This window comes from Thermobia domestica, chromosome 6 (genome assembly GCF_964235325.1).
Source record: "Thermobia domestica chromosome 6, izTheDome1.hap1.1, whole genome shotgun sequence".
NCBI lineage: Eukaryota > Metazoa > Arthropoda > Insecta > Zygentoma > Lepismatidae > Thermobia > Thermobia domestica.
This window is the reverse complement of record NC_137459.1, coordinates 160,913,752-160,940,421: the sequence shown is the minus strand read 5'-3', so window position 1 is coordinate 160,940,421 and position 26,670 is coordinate 160,913,752. Positions and strand designations below refer to the sequence as shown.

The 26,670-nt window shown below is 37.8% G+C and overlaps 1 protein-coding gene across 1 annotated transcript in view; it reads left to right on the top strand.

Moving 5' to 3' along the window:
* Positions 1-26,670, top strand: part of LOC145688292 (transforming growth factor-beta receptor-associated protein 1-like) — a 90,940-nt gene that overhangs the window by 24,779 nt on the left and 39,491 nt on the right. The window contains exons 6-8 of the mRNA XM_081762292.1: positions 9,725-9,885; positions 14,671-14,809; positions 23,724-23,918. Coding sequence (XP_081618418.1) covers positions 9,725-9,885; positions 14,671-14,809; positions 23,724-23,918 — 495 coding nt within the window. The remainder of the gene's footprint in view (positions 1-9,724; positions 9,886-14,670; positions 14,810-23,723; positions 23,919-26,670) is intronic.

The following is a 26,670-nucleotide window of genomic DNA, read 5'->3' as shown; positions in this document are numbered from 1 at the left end:
TTTGGCGTGGGAGACCCGGGTTCGATTCTGGTGGGAGCTCATGTGGTTCAAATTCCACGTTAATCAGTAGGTCCACGTCTCATGTAGCCTGCTCGCTGTTAAAATACACTCAACTCAATCCTTTCTCTTCGTTCGGGAGCTTTATTCTTTTAATCAGTGTTGGGCAAAATCAATTGAAATCAATTGCAATTGATCAATCAATTGAAAGTAATTGCTCTGAAAATCAATTGCAATTGATTTCAATTGCAATTGATTTCAATTTGTAATTGACAATTAATTTCAATTGCAATTGAATTCAATCATAAAATTTGCAATTAAATTTTCGTCAATTGTTAATTGTTAATTGGTCACCAGGCAATTGAAACTTTTAATTGTTAATTGTCAATTGCAAAGGGTGCAATTGAAACATTTAATTGTTAATTGCAATTGACAATTGAAACTTGTAATTGTTAATTGTAATTGTTAATTGTAATTGAAATCAGCAATTAAAACTGAAGATAAGAAGATGTGTGTGTATTGTGTTGTCCACTTGTTACTGTTTTACATATTTCAAATAAGGTACTTATAAGAAATGCTGGATACCTACCATCCCTTCCCCCCCCCCTGGGAAGAAAGCCAGGAAACTAAGTATTTTTTAAAATATATTATGTTTATGGTTCTATCCCCCTCGAAAGAACTCTATATGCCCGTCATGCATACAATAGGAATGGGCACCAGCGAGTTCGAGCGAGTTTTCTTTAAAACTCGACTCGACTCGAAGCAGACATCTTTGAGCTCGACTTGAGATCTCGGCTCGAAAAATTTCCCCCAACTCGACTCGAATTCGGATCGAGTTTCCAGTCGAGTCGAGCCAATTCGAGCTAAATCCTTTGTGTAGTTCCAAGTACTACTATCTTCAAGTATCCTACATAGACAATATAATAATCAATGATACTACTACTACTACTATAATTAATTATCATTATAACACCGTGTACCTGTATAAACATGGAATATAGGCGGTTTGTATCGGAATACTAAAAATTAGTTGACTGTCGATCTTGGTCGTCAAGAAATCTTCAGGAGGCAAGGACATCGGTCACGAGGTTCTTGGTTTGAGTTCAGGAGGAGCAAGTATTCGGGCTCGAGCCAAAAATTGTTAGAAGTTATGGGACTCCAGCCAAACATGTTCAAAACTGCTCGACCCGGGCTTAGGGTTGTCAACAGCTCAAGCGGCTCGCTCACAGCTTATTCACTTATCGAGCCGAACCGAGAAGTAAGCCGAGCCAACAGCTCATCCAACCGAGCCAGCTCCAGCCGATGGCTCACACGAGCCGAGCCGAATTGAGCTGATTGCTTACCCCAACCGAGCCCGTTCGAGCCATCGGCTCAGTTGAGCTGACTCGAACCCAGCCTATGGACTCGTTTCAACGTAGCTGGTTCGAGCCATTGGCTCCAATCGAGCCGAGCCAATGACTCGTCTTTACCGAGCCGGTTCAAGCCATTGGCTCAATTGAGCCCAGTCGATGGGTAATCCCAACCAAGCCAGCTCAAGCTGTACGCTCAGTTGAACCAAGCCGAGTCGGTTGACATCACTATTCCGGTTGGGCTTCTACTTTGGCTAAAAAATTGGACCGTGCAGTTCTCAGCCTTGATGGTAAGAACTACAAAAAATGATAAGAAATCTTTAGTTTTACGTCTCACGCTTATGCCGGATAGGCAAAAGGAGACGGTGATGATATGACATGAATGAAATGAAGAAAGTGGGAGGAAACGGGAGAACCCCGAGAAAATCCACGTGCACGGTGTTTGTCCACCACAAAGTACAAACTGCGCGAGCTGGGATCGAACCAGGGACCTCAAGCACCGGAGGTGAACGCTCTACCACTGACCCACCGCGCCAACTGGTAAGAACTACAGTATATACTTATATTGGTGCTCACGGCGTCATTAACTTGTTCCGCCACCAACGAATTTCAAGGTACTTTGTTCTGCATCTTTTGTGCGTGTTTTGTGTCGCTTTATGCGCCTATTCCCACATTTTGTGCATCACCGGAAGTGGGTCAAAATGGGCCTACAAATATGGCGGAACAAGTTATTGCTCTTCTGCCACCAATGAATTTCGAGATTGTTTCCTTCACATCGTTTTGTGCCGTTTTGTGCGTCTACTTCCGTTTTGTACGTCGTGGGAAGTGGGTTAAAATGAGCCCCCAAGGTGGGACGAAAACGATCAAGAGTTCTGCCACTATTAAATCTCGAGGTCGTTTATTTCACATCGCGTACCCTTTTGTACGTCTATTTCGACGTTTTGTGCGTCACTGGAAGACGGTCAAAATGGGCCTCGAAGGTGGGACGAAAATGACCCACTGCTCCGCCACTACCGAATTTCGATATCCTTCCTTTCGCATCGACTACTGAATTTTCGTGCTGTTTCGTGCCCCCATTTCCACGTTTCGTGCGTCACCAGAAATGGGTCAAAATAGGCTTCCAAGGTAGGACGAAAATGACACACACTGTTCCGCCACTATCGAATTTCGAGGTCGTTAATTTTACATCGCGTACCCTTTTGTGCGCCTATTTCGACGTTTTGTACGTCACTGGAAGATGGTCAAAATGGGCCTTGAAGGTGGGATGAAAATGACCAAGAGTTTCACCACTATTGAATTTCGATATCCTTCCTTTTGCATCGACTAGTGGATTTTCGTGCCGTTTCGTGCCCTTATTTCCACGTTTTGTGCGTCACCGTAAGTGGGTCAAAATGGGCTTCCAAGATGGGACGAAAATGACCAAGAGTTCCGCTACTATGGAATTTCGAGGTCGTTAATTTCACATTGCATACCCTTTTGTGCGCGTATTTCGACGTTTTGTGCGTCACTGGAAGACGGTCAAAATGGGCCTCGAAGGTGGGACGAAAATGACCCACTGCTCCACCACTATACCTACCGAATTTCGTGGTCCTTCCTTTCGCGTCGAGTAGTGAATGTTTCGTGCCGTTTCGTGCTCTTATTTCCACGTTTTGCGCGTCACCAGAAGTGTGTGAAAATGGACGTCCAAAGTGTGACCAAAATGACCCATTGTTCCGACACTATCGAATTTCTAGGTCGTTTCTTTCGCATCGTTTAGTGATTATTTTTTTAAAAGTTTTCTGTGCCTACTTCCTCGTCTTGTGGTCACCAGAAGTGAGTTAAACGGGCCTTTAAAGTGGGAGTTAAATGGCTCACTATTCCGCCACTATCGAATTTCGGGGTTGGTTCTTTCGCATCGTTTAGTGTGTATTTTGTACCGTTCTGTTCGCCTACTTCCACGTTTTGAGCATCACCAGAAATGCGTCAAAATGGTCCGAGAAACTAGAGCCATTGTTCCGCCACTATCGAATTTGGGGGGTCGTTTCTTTCGCATCGTATAGTGCCTGCTTTGTACCGTTTTGTGCTCCTATTTCCACTTTAGTGCTTCTATTTCCACTTTAGTGCGACAACAAAAATGGGTCAAAATGGCCTACAAGTATAGCGGAATAACTTAATGCTGTTCCGTCACCATCAAATGAGGTCGTTTCTTTCACACTTTTTATATATGATTTGTGTCGCTTTGTGCATCAGTGGAAGAGGGTCAAAATGGACCTTGAAAGTGGAATGAATATGTCTTCCTCTGCCATATTTGTAGGTCACCTTTGACCCACTTTCGTTGGCCTACAAAACGTGAAAGTATGCGCAGAAACGGTATAAATATGCACTAAACAATGCGAAAAAAGCGACCTTGAAATTCGATACTGGTGGGAGAGTGGATCAGTTTTCTTCCCACATTGAATGCCCATTTTGACCCACTACCATTGATTCACAAAACGTGGAAATAGGCTTACAAAACGGTAGAAAACACGCACAAGACGATGTGAAGGAAACGACCTCGAAATCGTTCCTGACGGAACAACATTAACTTGTTCCGCCATATTTGTAGGATAACGTTGACCCATTTCAGGTGACGCAGAAAACGAGGAAATAGGCGCACAAAACGACACAAAAATGGTAATTTAGCTTAATTACATGGAAATTTTAAGTTTGTAAGCTTAATTATATGGAAAATTTTATACATTTTTCCTTTAAGTTGGTCTACTTTACGTTGATTTGGGACTTTTAAATTGTATTCATTTTTCCACTGAAAAATATGTGTAATTCAACAAGTTGATTTGATTTTGAGTTGCTTTTGGGGTTTAACGTCCCGGTCAGCAGCGAGGCTATATGAGACATGGACCTACTGATTAACGTGGAATCCGAACCACATGAGCTCCCGCAGGGAATCGAACCCGGGTTTCCCACGCCAAAGGCGCGTACGCTAACCGCTTAGCCACGGAGGAGCTCTATGATTCAACAAGGAAATATTTATTAGTTATAATTATAATAATTATCTATTTATATATAATTGAATTCATTGTAATTTGGTCCATAACAAACACTTTACCATTTCGTACTAGCTGTTATACCCGTTCTTCGCACGGATCAGATAAAATATCAATGTAAACAAATTGAACAACGGGAGAACAATTAAGAAACATTTCTAACATTGGATATATTTTGTGTGAATATATATCCAACAACGTACATGTGCTTTCATTGGGAAGGCCGATGGGGCTGAATTTGAACGTAAACACTATCGGGGGTGTCACTATACGTCTGAGCAACCCCGATAAATATGGATTCGACACAAATTGAATCACTGATTGGAAAAAGGGAATAAGTGCATCAGACCTAAGTTTTCAATAACGCTAAAAAACCTTCTAGAGGCGTTGTTTGTATTTGTTGCAAAAAGTGTATAATTGATTACTTGCAGCAAAACAACTAACAAACACTAAGAGAAGAAGAAGAATCTTGTATTGCAGCCCTGGAATTGGTTAGAAAAGCTTAAAAATGGAAAAAATATTCCCTTTTTCCAATCAATTAAAGTTGGGTGCAATTGTAATTGTGTGTAGGGTATGTAATGTGCAGTTTGATAGAAAGCTATGAAAATGTACATGTTGAATGCAATGTTGTATGTTATTCTTGGATATATGTATTCGAACTATCACGCATATTAGGCTTCTAACACTCTTATTGTCACCGTTCGTTTTTCTGTACAGCACATGTTATTCGTACAGCAAGAAAAGTAATACAATAGACAACTCCACAATGCTACCTGAAGATTTCTAAAGCGGTTACCACCAATGTTTAAAATCTAAGATTTCTTCATTGACAACTTCGTAATCCTGAAATGGAGGATCAGTATTTGTTGCATTCGTAATCATGTGGTTATACTGTGCTGGTAAATAAATGCGATTGTGTCGTTTGAGTTCTGGTTTGATTACAGCAAAATTTCGGTCACATGGTAAAAACTGTGACCTCTGACAGGCAAATATTGGTGTATAGTGGGAACCGTTATGATACGGTCAGGCTGAAAAGCATTCATGTCATTGAATTATTGCAGTTTTGACCACCACTTGTATCACTGAAAACATGTAAATCTGTAACTGATTGGGGCAAAAAGTTCTCCATAGATTGTGCAATGCAAAAAGAAGGCGAAGTATCGTAACGAAAGCAGAGGGCTCTGGTGGTTGTCTACTTACACACAGTCTCACAGTTGTGGTCGTGTCCTGTAGTGACTGTAAGAAGGAAATAAGAAACGTAGTTATTCCCTTTTTCTAATGAGCAAGAGATTTTGCCTTCTACATTGGTCACATAGAGTTGCCCAAACATTCCAATTTTCTACTCAACGATGTAACTATCTTAAAGGAACACATCTGCTATCTCAGGTTAAAATCGCAAAAAATTGTACTTATTCCCTTTTTCCAATCAGTGGTTCAATTCTACTACTTTTACATGTCCCGGTGAACACCCCCTCAGACCCCCTTGGTTCGTATTGTGAAACAATCTCCTCTGGCCCCCACCAACCCCCAACTAATACCACGAAAACTATGAATGTGACACTAACATCTGCCCTTTTCTACTACTTTTTACATATGCCTGTAAAAATCCCTATAATCCTCTGGTTCCAATTTTGAAAAAAACAATGCCTCTGGTCTGCAGCCGATGGGGGCTGTATTTGGAAGTCAACGCCTGTGGAAGTATCACCATTCATCTCAGCGACAGCTAAAACTATGGATTTGACACTAATATCGGTCACTTTCCATTAGTTTTACATGTCTCGCAATTCCCCACCCCCGGTGACTCCCGGCCCGCATACAATGCTGGCTAAATTTGAAAATCATCGCTAATGAAAGTATCACCATTAATCTCAGCCACCGCGAAAACTACGGAATTGACATCGGTCATTGTGAATTATTTTTACATGTCTCGTGATCCCCTTCATAATGCCCCCGTTTCTTATCTGATGGGGGCTAAATGTGAAAGTAAACGCGGTCTTGAGTTTCACCAATGAGCTCAGCTACCCCGAAAATTATGAATTTGACATTAATATCGGTCATTTTCGATTATTTTTTTTACATGTCTCGGAATTCCCCCCTCTGGTGACCCAAGGCCCGCATACAACGGTGGATGAATTTGAAAGCCATCGCTAATGGTAGTGTCACCATTGATATCAGCAACCGCGAAAACTATGGATTTGACACTAATATCGGTCATTTTGGATTACTTGTACGTTTCGGTATTTCCCCCCTCCCCCCCATTGACCCACGGCCCGTAGCAGAATACGGTGAATTTGGAAGTTAATGCGATCGGAGTTTCACCATTGATCTCAGCGACCGCGAAAACTATGAAATCGACACTGATATCGGTCATTTTCTACTACTTTTACATGTCCCGGTAAACGCCCCCCTGAGACCCCCTGGTTCGAATTTTTTCGAAAAAGCTTTGCCTTGGTGTGAAACCTGGACCAAGGTATCTTTGACCAAAATTTGGTAACTCTCGGTCGACTTGTCTGGTCCCCAGGCCGGTCCCGGTAAACGTCTCCTGGAGACCCCATAGTAAGGAATAAAAAAAAAACTCTTCGTCTTGGTCTGGGGCCTAGACCAAGCTACCCGTGACCAAATTTTGAAAACTTTCGGTCCACTCGTCCCGTCCACAGGCCGCACAAAGATAGACACACAGACACACGAACAAACTATTTTATTTATATTAGAAAGGTCAGATCCGCTGTTATTGTATTAGTGCGATGCTTGAGCGATTGATCGTAGAAATTCAAACTCCGATGAGTGATAATTTTATAGGCATGTTTTATTACAAGTTTAAACTCTTTAGTCAGTAGAGAAGAGGGCGTGAATCATGGGTCAGAGTTGATGACAATGGGTTTTGGCGGGTCTGTGGGTCACAGTGGGTAAGAGTGATTTATGGTGGGTGGTGGGTCAGAGTGGGTCACGGTGGGTCGTGGGTCACGACGGGTGGTGAGTCTATTGGTCGTGGCTAAAGTTTTCATTGCCCCACGCCCTCTCTGAACTAGTGTTGAAAATTAATCAGTGAAAATCAATTGCAATTGATCAATCAATTGAAAGTAATTGCTGTGGAAATCAATTGCAATTGAATCAATTGCCAATTAATTTCAATTGCAATTGAATTACAGAATTCAATTGCAATTACTTTCCACTGCAATTACTTTCAATCAATTGATCAATTGCAATTGATTCTCCTTTTTTAATGGCCAACTGCAATTAACAATTAACCATTACTTATTTCAATTGTTAATTGCAATTAACAATTAAATTTACAGATTAATTGTTAATTGTTAATTCAATTGAAATTTGCCCAACACTGCTTTTAATCTAGATAGTACGATTCTATATATGTGCTTACAAGAAATGAATATCCACAAGACAAACACTATATGCTTTAATTTGTTATAATTCTATCTAGGGTTAAGTATATAAGAGTTTTTGAAAAGAGGAGGATTTTTTGTTTAATGTGCAGTTGTTGTAAGTCTAGGTAAAAATATTTATATAGGGTGTTTCAAAAGTCCCTACCACCCCTTTTAAAATCCGTACGGATGTATTTATATTGAAATCGATGTAGAAAATATACAACCTTTTGGATGATGGTTCGCGAATCTTGAATTTGAATTTCAATTTTTTATTTCAAACGATAGGTTGGTTATGTGATGACCGTAGGCTATCATTTGATCAGCATGTCCAATTGGAATTAGATTCATATATATATATATATATATATATATATATATATATATATATATGGTGAGAAGTTATTCCTCTTTTTGGAGGTGGTGGACCATACGTTAACAACTGAGGAACGCATCCAGATCGTCAAACTGTGGGGTGGGAGAAGTGCCCGTGCAGTAACAGCCGATTTCAATCTGCGTCATCCACAACGTCACCCAGTGTCACATGTTGCAGTGGCACAGTTATTAACCAAATTTGAGGAGACAGGCACGGTCGCGGACAGAGAGCGTGGTGGACGACCGCGGACAGCAACGGACGACGCAATAGCTCCGGCAGTGCTGGTCTCCTCGATGTCACCACAGCGAAGCACACGTCCTCTTTCCATGCAATGTAGTGAGAGTCCCAGTTCAGTGTACAGGGTGCTACAGAGGCACGAGTGGCATCCGTATAAGGTGCAAATGCAGTGACATCATCTTTAACTGCGGAACAATGCCTGGATATGTTTCAGGATCAGATACTGCCAGGTCTGCTGTCGGAAGATGATACATTTCTTAGTTTTTTCAACAAGACGGTGCGTCACCTCACTTTGGCATCCGGGTACATCATTACCTGGAGGAACAATTTCCTGGGGTATGGATTGGTCGCCGTGGGCCAGTTGAATGGCCTACCCGATTACCAGACCTTACCCTAATGGACTTCTACCTTTGGGGACATATTAAAGCTATGGTGCATGATGTGAAAATTCGTGATCTTCGTTATCTTGAGCAATGTGTCATGACTGCCTGTGAGCAAATTTCCCCAGCTATCCTGTTTTGTGTTTATAGCAATTTGGAGAAGCGTCTGCGTCTGGAGATTTCAGATTTGACATCCTGAGCGAATTCTAGCCTAAGGTCATGTATTGCATGACCCATCTATCTTTGGAATAAAAGATGGAAATTCACGATGGTGGCCGTCCGCAAAGTGTTTGCCCTAGCTGTATTGTATATTTCCTACATCAAATTCAATACAAATACATCCGTATGGATTTTAAAAGGGGTAGTAAGAGACTCTTGAAACACCCTATATATATATATAAACGTGGCTATATTTAATATGGTATATTTTTTTGAGTTTAGTGTCCTTTTCAGCACCGAGGCCTTTCGAGACATGAACCTACAGTTTTATGGTGGAATCGGAACCACCACAATATGTTGATTGCTCTCCTACCGGGAATCGAACCTGGACCACGTGCATCAAAGGCGAAACGCGCTAAACACTAGAATAGCTGGGCAGATTAATATTGCGATAGTTGTCTATTTAGAAGTAACTGCAATCTGAATAAAAATATACGGAAAGAGGTGGATCCAGACAATATGGTAAACTGCAGTTATACGGTACTAAAGGTTACTTAAGAGAGGCAAAGTCAGTTATAGAAATAAATTATTATAACTATATAAATGAGCATATTTGAATCATTGTCTTATTGTACGTGGCTAGTAGAGCTAACATGATAAACGGAAGATCCCTAATTAGGAACTAGGATTCAAGAAAGTTCTGTAAATTGCAGCTCTTAATGTGATTGTTTAGGTTTATTGAATGCAAAAACCGGTTTTATTTACATGGAACAACTGCTTAGTTTAAGAGTAAGATTTTTGAATAACTTATGTCATTTTTCAGGAGGAGTTTCTTCTGAGTGCCCCGGGAGGACTCGGCATGTTCGTGACCTCAGCGGGAGAATCAGAACGTCCGCCAATTCAGTGGTCTTATCCTGTTTTGTCTGTAGCATATTGCCATCCATATATTTTAGGACTAAGTGAAGAAGTTGTTATGATTTACAGGTAATACTCTGAACTTAATCGGTTTAAAATGTTAATCTCCTTTCTGTTAAACCTACTTGAGAGTACCTTGAGATAGGCTTCATGGAATGCATTCCATTTTGTGGATATTTTAAGATTAAATATTATCTAACAGATACATTCTAGAAACATTACAGCTAAGTGGTTAGCGTACGCGCTTTTGGCGTGGGAGACCGGGATTCGATTCCAAGCGGGAGCTCAGATGGTTTTCATTCCATATTAAGCTGTAGATCCCTACTGAAAGCGACACTAAACTGATATATATATATTCCAATGCTCAGTTAATAGTGAAATAATGGACGATGCATGGGTTCAGATTTTGTAATGTCCTCTTTTTATCAGTGACTTAAAAAAGTACATTTTCCTATTATTTACATTAGTTTCTAGTATTTTTTCTACATAGAAGACCGTACTTCGTTATGGTTGTTGACTAATTAGAAGATACAACTGGTTTATATTTGCTAGCTACTGATCATCTTGAATTGATCCTTCTTTCAATCTCCGACTTGTAGAAGCTTGTCGATATTGACTGGTCACAATTTGAATTGTTAATTAATAGAGATGCAAAAAAGCCGGCTTTTTTGAATCGATGGTTTTTTTCACATAAAAAGCCGGCTTTTTTGGGAAAAAAACGAGAATTTTGGAAATTTTGGCTTTTTTCATTTTCATGATTTTTCTATCTAAATAGCTTTCTTATAGTATATTCTATACTTAGATAAGAATTCCATGACCTAGATGCCATATTTCGCTCTAAAATTCACCATCAAGATGGATGGAGCACATGTTTTACGAATTAAAGCTAACATGAAGAATGTAGTATTTGAGGGCAATTTTAGAGGCTATTTAACTTTATTTTAACTTTTGAGTTATCGATATTTTTTCTTCTCGATATCATTTCAGTTTGTCGTCTGTTTCATTTCTAAGAGCTTAGTACTCTAGCTTCTAACGCAGAAGTTAAACTTACGTTTTTCTATATATCCGTCAAAGTGTACGTTTTTCAATATATCCGTCTAACCGTACTTCCACATTTCTGTTATACTGTAGCTGTGCAACGATTTAGCAATAATTTTCCGGATACAACCTTGAATACTAATTTATACAAATAATCAGTAGCGGATTTAGAAACGTACTTTGGGACGGGTTTCTCTGATTGTTTCATTTTCTAAAATCTCCTAATTTTATTTGGGAGGAGCTTGAAGTTTATGAGTACAGGCATAACTAATACTGTATTTCGTTTCGTTTATATATTTAGCGATAATCTTCCGGATACAACCTTGAAGATCATTTTATACTGAGAATCAGTGGCGGATTTAGAAAAGTATTTTGGGAGGGTTTTTCTTCTTATTAATGTTTAGTTTTTCTAAACATTCGTAATTTTTATTTGACGGCAGCTTAAAGTTTATGAGTAAAGGCATAACTAATAGATATTTCGTTTGTTTTAGACATTCCGTAATTTTGGGGAACAGGCTTCAGTCCGAAAGACCGCCCCCCCCTAACCCTCGCAAAACCGTCACTGCTGGTAATTAGTAATAATAACGATTTAAAAACAATAAGAAATGAAGTCAGCCAACTCACAGTACACGCACTATTTCTACTTCATAGATGGAATGAAGAAACGTTTTGTCAGAATGGTCGAATGCTGAGTTGAATTCCGGACTTCTCGATAGAACCACAAAAGCTCCAGTCAATCATGTTTGTTGTGCAGTTGTATTTATCTTAACTTAAATGTATATTCCGTAGTCCTTTTTTTGTGTGTGTGTGTGTGTGTTGGTGGGGTGGGGAGAGTTCCATAATGATATGAAGGGTGTGAGCCAAGAACATGGTAACTAACAAATTTTCAATTGCTGAGTTACGCAGCATCAGATAGGCAGCAACGCATACCGCTTCGTTTAATCCCTCATGTATAGACTTATGTGAAAAATCAGCTTTCCGAGGGGCCGCGGTGGCTCCGTGGTAGAGCGTTCACCTCTGGTGCTAGGGGTCCCGGGTTCGATCCCAGCCCCCGCCAAGTGAACTTTGTGGTGGACAAACACCGTGTGCGTGGGTTTTCTCGGGGTTCTCCCGTTTCCTCCCACTTTCTTCATTCCACCATTTTCATTCATTACTCATCATCACCGTCTCCTTTAGCCTTACCGGCATAACCGTGGGACGTAAAACTCAAAGATTTCATTTTTTCAGCTTTCCGACTTTCAAAATGGATTGTGCAGCAGAAAATTTCTAATTTCTTAAAATAGTAAAATTATGTTCTTATCTCACACCCTTCATGTTCAATCCCTCTTGTTAAAAATACAGAAAACTTGAGGACTGAATAAACCGTGATGGTGCTTATATAAAACTGTAGAATTTCAAGAATATACAAAACCAAAAGCTCTAGGTGTGCAGCCTTTAAGTGTATCATATAAATCTAAGTATTTTTCTTATGTTTTATTTTAATTTTATTTTGTTCCAAAAAGAGGGTATGGAATATTTTGAAGTAAAAATACTACATAGAATTTTGCTACTTATTTGAGTATTTTTTTAAAAGTAGTATTTACTTTTAGGGTTGGCTGGTTTACAACAGCTGTTTTTCTTCTTTTTTTTAAATAAACAACTGGTTTAAACCGAAAAAAAAAGGTACGAAAAATGCGAATCGTGTGAACTTCATGGTGACGTTTCCATACATCAAACCATCTGCATTAGTTTTATTTCCTTTTCACCTTTTAATCAAGGTGTCCCATGTTCAATTCTCGGTCGAACCACAACCCTTCTTTCATGCGGAAACAAAGTAGCGGTTCGGATGTCACTTTAAGCGAAAGTCTTCTCCTTGATAACCTCGGTATTACGTAAGGATGTTAAGCCTGAACATACGAAACGAAACTAAATTGTATATTTCTGCATGCCTGAATGCCTGTTGTTTTATAAAGAAGCCAAGGTTGCTTAAATATACTGATATAAATTGACAAAATTTATCGATTGCCTACGTAGCTTCCAGCATTAGCTTGGATTGTACTTTCAATGATATGTACGCACTAAATTTGTAATTTAATACCTCAGTTTTAGCGTACTGATTATGATACGTTGACCTTTAAATTTTACATGCAAAGCAATAACAGGATTTTTTCCGTTATTGTTTTACATTTAGAGTAATGACGGGATTTTCCCGATGGCTAGGGCGGGAGTTTCTCAATTTAAGAAATTTACTGACCGGACTTCTTTAAGCTTATGTGACCTCTTCCAGCATAACCCCGTTGTTACATAATAACACCAAGGCGAAACAAACTTATTTCTGTCAATATGTAATATAAATACATAAAGCAAAATATCTAAACCCAAAAAAAACTGGTTTAAACCAAAAAAGCCTAGTTTAAACTCCCCCCAAAAAACGGGTTTTTGGCATTTTCAAAAACAACCATGGCTCTTGCCAACCCTGCTTACTTTTGTATGTAGGAGGTTAAAAAAAATCTTCTTATATACATTGGTTAATCCTTTGAAATTCATAATGTAAATATGTTGAGAAGTAAAACTGTTTGAAATATCTTTTCGAAATTCATGGTTTATTTTCGAGGTTTTATATTATTATCGGCATCAACCACTAATTAAATGACTTTTTGTGTTGTAGAGAAGCGAAACAAAATCTGGTTTATCAATTTAAAGCAGAATTTTCAAAAAAGCCCAAAATTTCCCAAGCAAAAAAGCGAAGCAGAAAAAACCGAGTTTTTTTTCCAAAAAAGCCGGTTTTTTTCCGAGCCCTTGCATCTCTATTAATTAATCAATTTTAGTGAAATTGTTAATGGAATTGTAGAAGAAAATGTCCCGAAACACACATTTCGGGCAACAGTGCTCAGCATAGAAAGTGTTATGTCCTTGGAACTTACCAAACAAAGGCAATAGAAGATTTCAAGCTCTTACTTCAGAATTAGAAGGATTATATAATACGTAAATAAAAGTACGGCAGTAGATGTATATGTATGCTGTTTGTTAGTACCAGAAATGTTCGTATATTCATAAATGACACAGATATGTAAATGATTGATCTGTCGTATTTAAACGAAATGTTCTTTCTTTCCAATAGATGATTATCATAATTATGTAATCCGTGTGTTTTCCCAGATTTTATGTTTGAGCCTGGACTGTAACTAAGTTCCTTACTGATTGTATGTTTCAGGGAAGGGTTTTTTTAATTTTCAGAGGGTTAAAATCGGGTCGGAATGACCAGATACTTTATTTTTTATTTACTAGCAGAAGAGCCCGGCACCACTCGGGAAAAATAGTGTACCACTACTCATATACACAATGTTTGAAAACAAAGAATTGAGTAGGAAAAAATAACGAAGAGCAACGTCATCCTTCTGTTGTTTCCTGGGTCTGCTGACGTGCACGTTCTTGACCATACTTGAACGTAAATATCATCGGGAGCTTCTTCGTGGCTAAGCGGTTAGCGTACGCGCCTTTGGTGCGGGTGACCCGGGTTCGGTTCCCGGCAGGAGCTCATGTGGTTCGGATTCCACGTTAATCAGTAGGTCCACGCCTCATATAGCCTCGCTGCTGAACGGGACGTAAAACTCAAAATTAATCAATCAATTAAATATCATCGGGACAGTCACCAGTCAGGCGAGTGTTTCCGAAAGTTATGGATTTGACAGCAATCATGGTAATTTTGAACTGCTGTCAAAGCTGCTAGAAATTAAGTGATTTTCTATTTTATATATATATATATTTTTCTATTTGTTAAACGTTTTATTTTGTTATATGGATTCTGTTTTAACAATATTTCAATTTTTGTTTTAGTATTTTGGACCAACAACAAAAGCAAGCTTTGCCCTTTTCCGGTGGCCTTACAATTGGTAACTTTGATGGACGTATTTATGTATGCTCAGGGACTGTAGTATATGGCCTTATACCTATACCTTGGGAGAAACAAGTACAGGTAATTGTTAATCTAATTATTGAGTTGAAGTCTGTAATTACAGAATAAGCTATTAACAAAATGATGTCATTGTTGTTACTACATGTTATCTGTAGTAAAAACAAATTGAAAATTTGTTTCTTACTAGTACTTCCGGTTTCAGTATTTATTTACGTAGAGCAAAAATGGTAAGAAATATCGAGCTGTTTTTTTTTTCTTAATTTTTTAAAATCCATTTATCGTCCCAAGAATAAATACAATTTTCTTTATTAACTCTCTGTTGAATCCTGAAGTGATAGAAATGAACCGTTTCCGGTTTCAGTATTTCTATAATAGATAGCGACAAGCGTTTTTTTTTTTTTTTTTTTTTTTTTTTTTTTTTTACTGAATCGGTTAAACCTTTCATGAAAGGATATCAGTTCCATCCATATTACTCTACTAAAACCGGAAGTAGCAAAAAATTACTGATACTTTCGGTTTCATCTTTGATCGTCATGCAATACAAACCAGTATAATAGGGATAAGCAATTTCTTTGGAGTCTCTTCGTATGTCTTTTACCAGTATTATCCTACTGAAATTGTAAGTAATAGAAATTTCCTAATACTTCGGGTTTCAATAATGATCTTCGTAGAGCAAAAACGGTAAGACATATCGACAAATGATTTTTCGGAATACATTCAGCGTGTAAAGAAATACGTCCCATCTCCTCCATTAACTCTCTGTTGAAAGGGAAATTTGGTAGAAATCAACCGTTTTCACTTTCAACGTTGGTAGCCATAGAACAAATGCTATTATAGGTTACGACAAGCGGTTTTCTGGAATCGATTCAACGCCTTAAGAAATGAGACCATCTCCACCCGTATTACTGTACTAAAACCAGGAATGGTAAGTACTTAAATAGCTTTTCTTGTTTCAACGTTCATCGCCATGCAACAAACACGATAACATAGAGCGACCATCAGTTTTATGGAATCTATTTACTATGTGAAGAAAAGGTACCATCTTTACCTGTATTATTGTACTACAACCGGAAATGGTAAAAATTACTAGTACTTCCAGTTTCAACGTGATCGCAATAGAACAAAAACGGTAACAGTGACAAGTGGTTGTTTGGAATTGATTCAGCGTCACAAGAAAGGATATCATCTCCGCTCATAACACACATCTAAAACTGGAAATGTTAGAAATATACTACTTCCGGTTTCGATATTGATTTAGAGCAAAAGCAGAAGAGAAATCGAGAAACGGTTTTTTGAAATCGATTCAGCGTCTCAAGGATAGGTTTAATCTCCTTTATTTACCCTTTGTTGAAACCAGAAGTGGTAGAAATCAACGGTTTCCGATTTCAGTCTTTGCTTACTATAGAACAAAATGGTAAAGCAGTTTTTGAAATCGTCTCAGGTTGTCAAGGGAGGATACAAGGGGGGAAGTTGTCAAGGGTATTATTTTTAACCGTATTACCCTACTAATATCGGAGAGGGTAAATATTATTTGTACTTTCTGTGTCAATATTGGTCTCCAGTGAGCAAGAATGGTAATATATATCGAGAATTGACTTTTCGGAATAGATTCATTGTGCGAAGCATAGGTTCAATCTCCTTTTTTAACCCTGTATTCAAGTCGGAAGTGGTTGAAATCATCCAGCTCCGGTTTCAATCTTTTTCACCATAGAACAAAAACGGTAACATATAGCGGTTTTTCCCTATCAATTCAGTGTCTGGAACAAAGATTCCATCTTCTCCTGCATCTCTCTGCCAAGAACGGAAATTATAGAAATTTACTACCTAACTGATTTAATCTCAGACTATGCCTCTAATGCACCCGTAAGTGATAGGTTTGTTTCAGTATTGAAATCACATAGTTTGGAAGTTACCATTGTTTCACAACTGTGTATGAAACTCATTTGTTTTGTTGGTGGATACCCAGTAGCAAGGTGAATATGACTGTGAAATCTGGAACTGACGATCTTATCTGCATATATTATCACATGGAAGAGAGAAAAAAATGATTGTGCCATTGCGTGTTATAGGTAATTAGCATATTGAAATTATAACATTTAAGTCATAAAGCATAGTTATAGGACCCACAGAATACCAGGAGTTTGTGGCCCACAGCATCACAATCGCCACCATGTTTCACGGAAAGTAGGACACACGTCGGAACATAATTTTCTTTCGGCGTTCTTCATACATAAATACGGCCTGTTGTTGGAAATAAGGTAAAAGGGGATCATCGGTGCATATTTCGCATTTCGAGTAATTTGCTGTCCACTTTGCATGCTCCTGGTACCATTTTCTTGACACTAAAGTGTTGTTGATAGCGATTACCGGTTTGAAAATTGCGACCCGACCGCAGATGTTTAGGTTATGCAACTCGGTTATGATTGTGATTGTCACAGTAAGGTATTCCAGGTGCTTATTTTCGTCTGCAGTCACTTTCGCCTCTTTAGCTCTAGCGTTCCTTGGTAAATAGTATCAATATTGTGCGGTTTCTGTCACTGAAACTTCTGTTCCTTTCACTATTACTCCCCGGATATTTTTTTTTTTTTTTTTTTTTTTTTTGTGAGTTTTATACACCGTCATCTCTTTGGATACTGTTACTCATGACAAGCTTAACACATGTTTCATCTTACAAGGGACCATTCCGATTTGGTGAATTCAATTGCTAAAAGTGATTGCTAGCACTGGATTCAGCACCAAAAGAAACAGAAAAAGACAGTGGCAGACCGTATACAGACTGGAAGATAAATGAGGGCAAAGTGCGAAGATAGAACGTAGAAAATGTCTAGATATGTCATGTTAATTTTGAAACAAGTAGAGGGATTGAGGTCAAATGATGATGAATGCATGTAGAGCTCCACTGAATAGGTGAAATGTGAACAGTGTTTTAACTGTCTGTTGTATGTAACTGGTTTGGAGAAGAGTTACCAGTGTTACAACCGGCACGTTTTGTTGGAAGGGGTTATTAATATATCAAAATCCTGAATAGGACAGGTGTCTTTGTGCAAGATGCTACGCCACCATTCATCCAGTCAAAGTACTTCTCATTCCGTTACACGTTACAAATATTTTTCTTGATGTTTTAGGATTCGATTCTACCCCTCGCAGATACAGCGTGCTTATGGAACGTACTACAGAGCCTCTAGTTACTCATTCACGTCACCTTTACGACAGTATTGATACATTGCCATAGCGTGGAACACCTGTTACAGAGGTCTCAAACTGTATTGCCCACTATTGATTTCAATAGATGATGTGCATCAAGAGCCGTAAGTCACAAAACCCCTTTCCCGTATATTATTATTGCGCTAAGTCCAACGTGATGGCTTTTCAGATGTCCTCCATGATTCACAATACGCCTATTCAGTGGAGCTGTACATGCATTCCTCATATTCCACATTTGTCCTCGATCTCTCTACTCGGGTTTCAAAATTAACATCTCATACGAAAAAAAAAAAAAAAAAAAAAAAAAAAAAAAAAAAAAAAAAAAAAAAAAAAAAAACAGGCACCTGTACAGTTAATGTCAAACATGTGCCTGAAAATTGAACACGACTTTTCACCTGCACAGTGCCTGGACTTATCCAATGATTGTGCCTGTATAGACACAGAGAACATGCATTTACAGGCGTGAAGCACATACAAGAAACCTGTACATGCAATGTACAGTATATGTTCAGAGAAAGAAACAGTTTATTTACAGGTGAGGAACATGCTGTTTTCAGGATCACAAGCACAAACACAAATTCGTATACATGCACATGTCCAGAGAAAGAAACAGTACATGTACATTGTGTATAAGGCGAAATACATGTGCTTTTCAGGTATGCAGCACCCATTTAGAACACTCAACACCCATTTAGAACACTCAACACCCATTTAGAGCACCCAACACAATAACTGTGAAGTGTTTGTACTTTGCCTGTACAGGTATATGCACATGTACATTGCATGATTATTATTTTTTAATTTTTTACATGCACTGAACAGACAATGTGTATAATGCTTGTACAGGTTACTTTGTATTGCATGTTGATTAACTTCTTACATGCACTGAACAGTCAACGTGTACAGTACCTGTACAGGATACGTGTGCATTGCATGTTCATTTACTTCTATGATTTTATATTTTATCATTTTATTTTATATGCAGTTAGAATTAAATAAAGAAAATTACGTAATTCCGTTCACATTTTTGCTGACATCTTGTGAGGATATTTTCAATCATTAAACCTGTGCATGTATTGTGGCTGTACTTCACAATTAACATAGCCTTGACAGTTAGCAACCTCAGTTTGCAGGCAAATATTACTAACATGAAAGACATACAAACTACTATAAAGATCCATGTTTCCTTTACACGAACATGCTCTGTATATCAGTGGCGTAGCCAGAAACTCATCGAAGGGGAGGCTTAAGCCATTGACTTACTAGAATATTTAGCTGAGGGGGCATGGCTCTTACTTCTGAGAATTGAAAGAATTTTTCAGTGATCATATAGTATTGTAATGGTATTCTGGAGGACTACATTGCCTCCTGTAGTTACGCCTATGACTTAAACACATACACATATCTCAATATACAAAATACAAAGCTCAGAGTGACTGAATAACTGATTGATTAACGCATGGGTCAAACCACTTAAGCTAGAAACTTGAAATTTGGACAGTACGTAAGATATTTCATGTAGGGTACCAGTAAGGAAGGATTTTTGGAAATTCAACGGGGAAGAGGGAGAATGGGATGGGAAGAATTTTTAAAAGATGGCCGTATCTCCGAATCCCTTTCGGTTAAAGACTTGAAATCTGGTATTTGGATTTCTCATTTGAAATAATTTGACACATGTTTTAGCGTTTGTAAAAACATTTTAGTAAAAAGGGGAAGAAAAGTGGTGAGAAAAAGTTGTGGAGATTACAATTATTGTAATAAGACGTCGATATTTCGGAATCTCTGAAGGTTAGAAACATGAAATTTGGTATTTGAACCTCTTATTTAAAATAGATCTATATTTCTGTTTTTATATCTATATGTAAACTAGAAGGAAAGAAAAGGGCGGGAAGAAAAATGTGTGGAGGAATACAATTACTAAAATAAAATGTTTATATCTTGGAATCTGGGAACAGAGTAATAAAATTTGGTATTTCAACTTAAATTCGGTATGGTTGCAGGTTCATGAAGTGCGAGGCCATAGGCCGAGTTACAAGCAAAAGCGGTGGGTTTGCCCCCTGTTACTTGAACTGAAATTCGGTATAGCTTGGAATTCTGGAAGGTAAGAGACATGACACTTGGTATTTGAACTGAAATTCGGTATATTTACAGGTTTATGAGGTGCGAGGCCGTAGGCCGAGCCATTACGGGCGTCTGAGGGAAGAGGCGTAGCTAGGGAGGATCCAGGGATCTGAACACCCCGAAATTTTTAATAGTTGTTAAAATAGAGCCTAAAATCGCGTTTTCAGTGAAAATTTTTCCGGGAGAAGACCCCCGGCTCTCCTCGAAATGAAATCCTGTCTACGCCATTGTTTGTGTGCGAAGCCTCCAGCTAGCCGAAGGCTAGTAAAATTAAAAGTTACTATATTGGCCATTTCATCACGGCCAAACGATAAGACCGAATGAAATAATTTTTGGTATACAGTTAGGCCCAATCTGGGTTATACAGGGGATTTATAATATTCACTTTGATTATAATACGTACCCTAAGGGGGAACAGTGGTGATTTTTTTTTTCTTAACGAAGGATTAGTATCTCACGAGCTATTCAACTTATTAAGCTGAAATTGGGTATATTAGCTCGTAATTAAAAATAAACAGATATGTCCCCTCGTGTTTTCGAAAATTCACTCTTTTAGGGAGGGGAGGGGATATTTTCTATATTCTATATGGGGAATTGATAATGCGTTATATGTTAAAAAAAAAAAAAAAAAGTCAATATTTGTATTGAATCTATAGTTTTCAGGATCGCTGAGATGAACAATGACAATTACGAAGTCGTTCAATCCAAGTTTAGCCCCCATCGACATTAAGGGAGGGGTAATAAAATATTCAGACCAAGATAAGTATAATACATAGTTGTTGGGATCGCTGAGATGATTAGTACTAATCCAGAAGCCATTCAAATCCAAGTTTAGCCCCATCGGCAAGGTGGGAGTGAGGAGGCGCGGTATTTCATCAATTGTTGGTCTGACGAAGCGAAGCGGGTACGTTCAATGTTAACATTAAAATCTGCTTCTCTGCAAGGAATCTTTCGGTAGTCTGGAAATCGCTTGTACAACACATGTTTAACTATTCCTTGTTGGGTGTTAACCGTGTAGCTGTACATCACCTGTACATTGTTAGCAGTAGCTTTGTATAGCCAATGTATAGTCAATGCAAAACAGACATCAATGCAGATGTACTTTTCTGTCGAATTGCATGTATTCTTCACAGGAACATTCGCTGTGCCTGTAACATGTAATACGCCTGTGTACAGGCTACTGAACAGACAGTGTACAACCCAAGGTTTGAGTGACTGTACAGTGCTTGTTTATTTCAAACATGTTAACGTTAAGAACATCCAATGTAAAGGGAATGTTTCGGAAGTCTGGAAAGGGTTTATACAACACATGTTCAGGCATTTCTTATTAGGTGTTAAACATGCAGCTGTAGATCGCCTGTACATTGCTGTTAGCACGAACTGTGTGCTACCAATGTACGATCAATGCAGAACAAACATCAATCCAGCTATACCTTTTCTGTCGAATTGCATGTATTCTCCAAATATACATTCATTGTACATGCAACATGTAACGTTTCTGTGTACAGGCTATCAAACACATACTGTACAACGCATGTTTTGAACACATGTGCAGTGCCTGTTCATTCCTTATATGTTAACATTAAAAACAGCCTTTGTAAAGGGCGTGTGTTTGGGGTCTGGAAGCCGTTTGTGCAATACGTACTCAACTATTCTTTGTCAGATGTTAAACATGCAGATGTACATCGCATATACATTTCTGTTAACAATAGCAATGTACAGCCAATGTACGATCAATGCAGAACAGACGCCATTCAAGGTATACTTCGTGGTCGATTTGCATGTATTCTTTTAAAAAACATTAATTGTACATGCAACATGTAACATGTCTGTGTACAGGCTATCAAACACATAACATGCAATGCATGTTTTGAACGCATGTGGAGTGCCTGTTCATTTCAAACATGTTAACGTTAAAAACAGTCTCTGTAAAGGGAATGTTTCTGGAGCCTGGAAGTCATTCCTACAACATTTGTTCAACTATTCCTTGTCAGGTGTTAAACATGAAGCTGTTCATCGCCTGTGCATTGCTGTTAGGAAGGGCTATGTACAGGCAGTGTATGGTCAGTGCTCAACAGACGTCAATACAGGTGCACTTTTCTGTCAAATTGCATGTTTTCTTCACAGAATCATTCATTGATATCCAACATGTACCATGTCTGGGTACAGGCTATCAAACCTATACTGTACAACGCATGTTTTGAACCCATGTGCAGTGCCTGTTCATTCCTAACATGTTAATATTAAAAACAGCCTCTGTAAAGGGAATGTTTCTGGAGTCTAGAAGTAGTTTGTACAACACCTGTTCAGTTATTCCCTGTCAGGTATTAGACATGCAGCTGTACATTGTCTGTACATTGCTGTTAGGAAGGGAAGTTACAGACAATGTATGGTCAGTGCAGAACAGACGTCAATCCAGGTGTACTTTTCTGTCGAATTGCATGTATTTTTCACAGGAACATTCACTGTACATGCAACAGGTAAAATGCTTGTATTTAAACTATTAAATATTCACTGTTCAACCACTGTTCAACGCATTTTTGAGCGCTTGTACAGTGCTTGTTACTTTTTTAACATGTTGAAGGCAAAACCAGTGTCTGTACATGCACTATACATTGATGTTACCGAGCTCACTGTACAGCGTATGTCCGTTTACCTCAAAATAGATCTCAATACATGCACTTACAGATCAAGAAACGCATGTTTTCTTTCATGAAACAGGTACGTAACATGCAACATGCATAAAACAGGACCTGGAAAAATGTAACACACGTACTACACATGCGTTTCCAGTGCCTGTACAGTACCTGTACAGATTTTTCATTTTCGTATGGGATGGTATTTCTAGGCATTTTCTACTTTCTGTCTTCACACTTTGTCCTCATTTCTCTCCCACCCTGTATTACGGTCTGCCATTAAACACCCTCTTTTTTTCTGTTTCTTTTGGTGCTGAATCCAGTGCTAGCAATCATTTTTAGCAATTGGATTTACCAAATCGGATTGGTCCCTTGTTAGGTGCATTTGCAGCAAGCAACTGCACATCTACAATTCAGCCTGTTTGAAACTCAGAGAGGTGTTCGATTTTACATCACCACCATCTGAACGCTTCAAAACACAAGCCTTTGTTTATCCCACCTGACGTACTACAGACAATTACCTAACACAACACTAACAACGGCCATGCCCTGTATACCTGTTCTAAGTGTGACCAAATCATAAATTTTACGCGTTGCAAACTGCAGATGCTTTCATTATTTTGGTACCTATATGTAAGTCAAATAAAGTGCTTTGCACTGCGTGGTTTGCGATATGCTGCGTACTCTCCAATGACTTTATCAGTGTTGTGTTTGTACACCATATTTTTAATCTCATATGTGTTGAAATGCAACAGCTCGTAATTTAATAAATTAATAGACAAAATAATTACTGTGTAATATCTCAAATTTTGGAGGCATGGTTTACAAATAGATAATTGTTTCCAAAACAGAGAAAAGACTGATAAATGTTAATAATACGAATCATATCAAATGTTGTACTGGTTGCTGTGTTTTGATGGGAAAATTATTTTTAGTGTGAGTGTCCCAACGTGCTTCCGGCGACACATATATATTAATTAAATGTTTTTGCAATGATGTCTTTCTTAATTCAGGTTTTGCTAACTGATGGGCGTGTAGAGGAGGCTTTGAAATTAGCTGAAAATGCAAATAGAGTAGGATTAAGTACAGCTCAGTTCGCAAGAATATATGATAGGATACGACAACAAGCCGCTTTTATCCATTTCTCTAATGGAAGTTTTGATGAAGCCCTTGAATTATTTCTCGATACTGGAGTAGATGTGAGAGAGGTAAGTACGGTTATTTTCTAAACCATACTTCATTACTCATTTTATCATTTTCTGTTTGTTAATTTAGTGGGTATTACGTATTGTTCTTTTGCTGCTTGCTGCTTCAGAAGTGATCCTGAACATTCAGGTTTACAGTGAACGTAAACATAAGAATTGAAGAACATCAGTATGCGTAAGTAGTTTGCGTTTGGCGAGTCCAAGGCTTGACTGACCGTTGCGTGTCACATTTTCACCGTAATTTAATATTGTAATGCAGTTGGAGAATTGCTTAAATTCAGAAACGAAAACTTCACTGTATTAAATATCACAATAAGAATCACTCATTTGAAAAATAATTATTTCGATAGACCCGGAAACTACAATGGGGCACAAGAGTGTATGTGCTTTTTAAGGAGATAATATTACATACGAAATAGGAGAAAGCAACTGATTTTTCCTTACAAAATATTCCCCATAGGCGCGATTTCAGTGATTTGCCACATGTTCAGGTTTGATTCCAGCTAAAGTCGCACTTTTCCACTAGTTTGATTTATGACAAGTTAAAAGTTCCTAGAGAAGTTCACACAATATAGATATGATGGCAAGTTAGATGTTTGCAACTGATTTGCACAGAAACTGGTGTTGTTATTAGTATCTCACAGAGGGCGCATAAATGATACGTACACACACCGGAATGATATTAGATTATTAAGCTCCCTAAGCTAAATCAATATGATGAGAGGCGTCGTAAATAAAGGCAGAACCATAAATTGTTAACATTTTTTTTTTTTTTTAAGAAAAGAAGTAAAAACTAACTAAATAAATAAATGATATAAATAAATATAATAAATTCTTTTCCAATCGAGTTCAGCGATGATCAAGTTTTAATTCAGAAATAAGCTTCCCATAGAAGTAGAACTTACGTAACATGTATTCGAATAAACAAAATAGGTGCACTCTGTTTATCTTCACAAACATAATTCAGTATTATGTTTTACCCAAAATGACACCCACAGTGAGTTAACCTGGGATCGAGAAAGTATATTTGATGAAGGTAATAAAATAATAATAATAATAATAATAAAGAACGTATAACACGGTTTTAGAGAAGAATTTCTTCCTTTGTTGCATCATTCCTTCGTAATTTGTTTGCTGTACTCTAAACATATTAAATAATATTAATGTAACGCACTAACACATGCCTGACTTGAACTATTCTGATAACTTTCCGAATGAATTCAAATACCAGTACAGAATTCAACGTCATAATCTTCAATATTGCCAGATAATAAGAAAGAAAAAAAAAAGAATAATTTATACCAAATAAACACCAAAGAGAATCAATCATTGATATCCGTACAAAGCAGGGTTGGCAAAAACCATGGTTTTTATTAAAAAAAAACAAAAAAACCGTTTTTTTTGGTTTAAACCAGGTTTTTATGGTTTAAATGATTTGCTCTATATATTCATATCATATATGGACAGAAATAAGTTTGTTTCGCCTTGATGTTATTATGCAACAACCGGGTTATGCTGGAAGGGGTCACATAAGCTTAAAGCGGAATAAAAACCGCTTCTCGAGTTACATCCGAGAGAAATTGTCCTCCATTTGAACTCGGAACCAGGACTAATTGGCCACAAATGCGATACGTCTGCCGACTCACTCACGAAGGACTCCTGATAAAAAAAAAAATACGTTGTACTGATCTTTACATGCTTCTTAATATAACTGTCAAGAGTCATTTCAGAAGGACAAAAAAATAAATAGTTGCTCAAGTGAAACCATTATACAGAATTACATATGGATAAATTTCAAAGTTCCTCGGAGTACAGAAGAACTAATTTAGTTCAAGTTAGTTAACAACGACTTTTATTGGTCCAAATTAAAGAAATACACCGACTTAATCTGCATATCAATAAGAAAAGTGAATAAAGATAAGAATTATTTGAGTCCACTTTGGCTCAGACTCATTTATACATAAATAGATACCAAAGATACTTATTTCACTAAATGCCTCTCGTGTTGTCTGTATGACTCCCCACACACACACACAAAAAAAGTACGGCATTTTCGATGTATTTTATCAATAGTAAACATTGAAACGAAACAATATTTAGAATTTTTCTTCGATTGCAATTACATAACAATAATAACAACTACAAAAAAATCACAAAATAAACATTTATAAACTTGTAAAAAAAAAAGTTGCTTTTGTAGAATAATCTTTTTGAGTAGTGAATGGGGAATTTAGATCTGAATATAATACGAATAATATACGGGAGTGAAACGTGATAACCCACAAATGTGTGTTCATCAAGATTTTACAAACACTTACACTTTTACGAAAATTTTTTTGTTTTTTGGTTTAAACCAGTTGGTTTAAACCAGCCAACCCTGGTACAAAGTATACTACAGTAAGAAGAATAGAAAGAAAAGAACAACAAGGTGCATAAATGGTACACAGCGGTATGTTATTAGATTGCTAGTCCCCGTAAGGCCCACCAATATTACCAAGGCGCCATGTAAAACTTCCAAATCGGTGATAGTGTTGCCAGAGAGAATGCAGGGAGATTTTATTGGAGAAATATAAAAGTAATGAATAGGATAGGTGGATCGTTAAGATTAGAAGGGAACGAAGGAATAATAAATGGAAGGAAACAAAAAAAGTTGTATACCAATAATATAGGAAAGAACAGAAAATCTGATAGAGAAAAATCACTATTAATGAGGAAAGTAACAAATCTATTTATAATGCAAAATCATCTCAGGGGC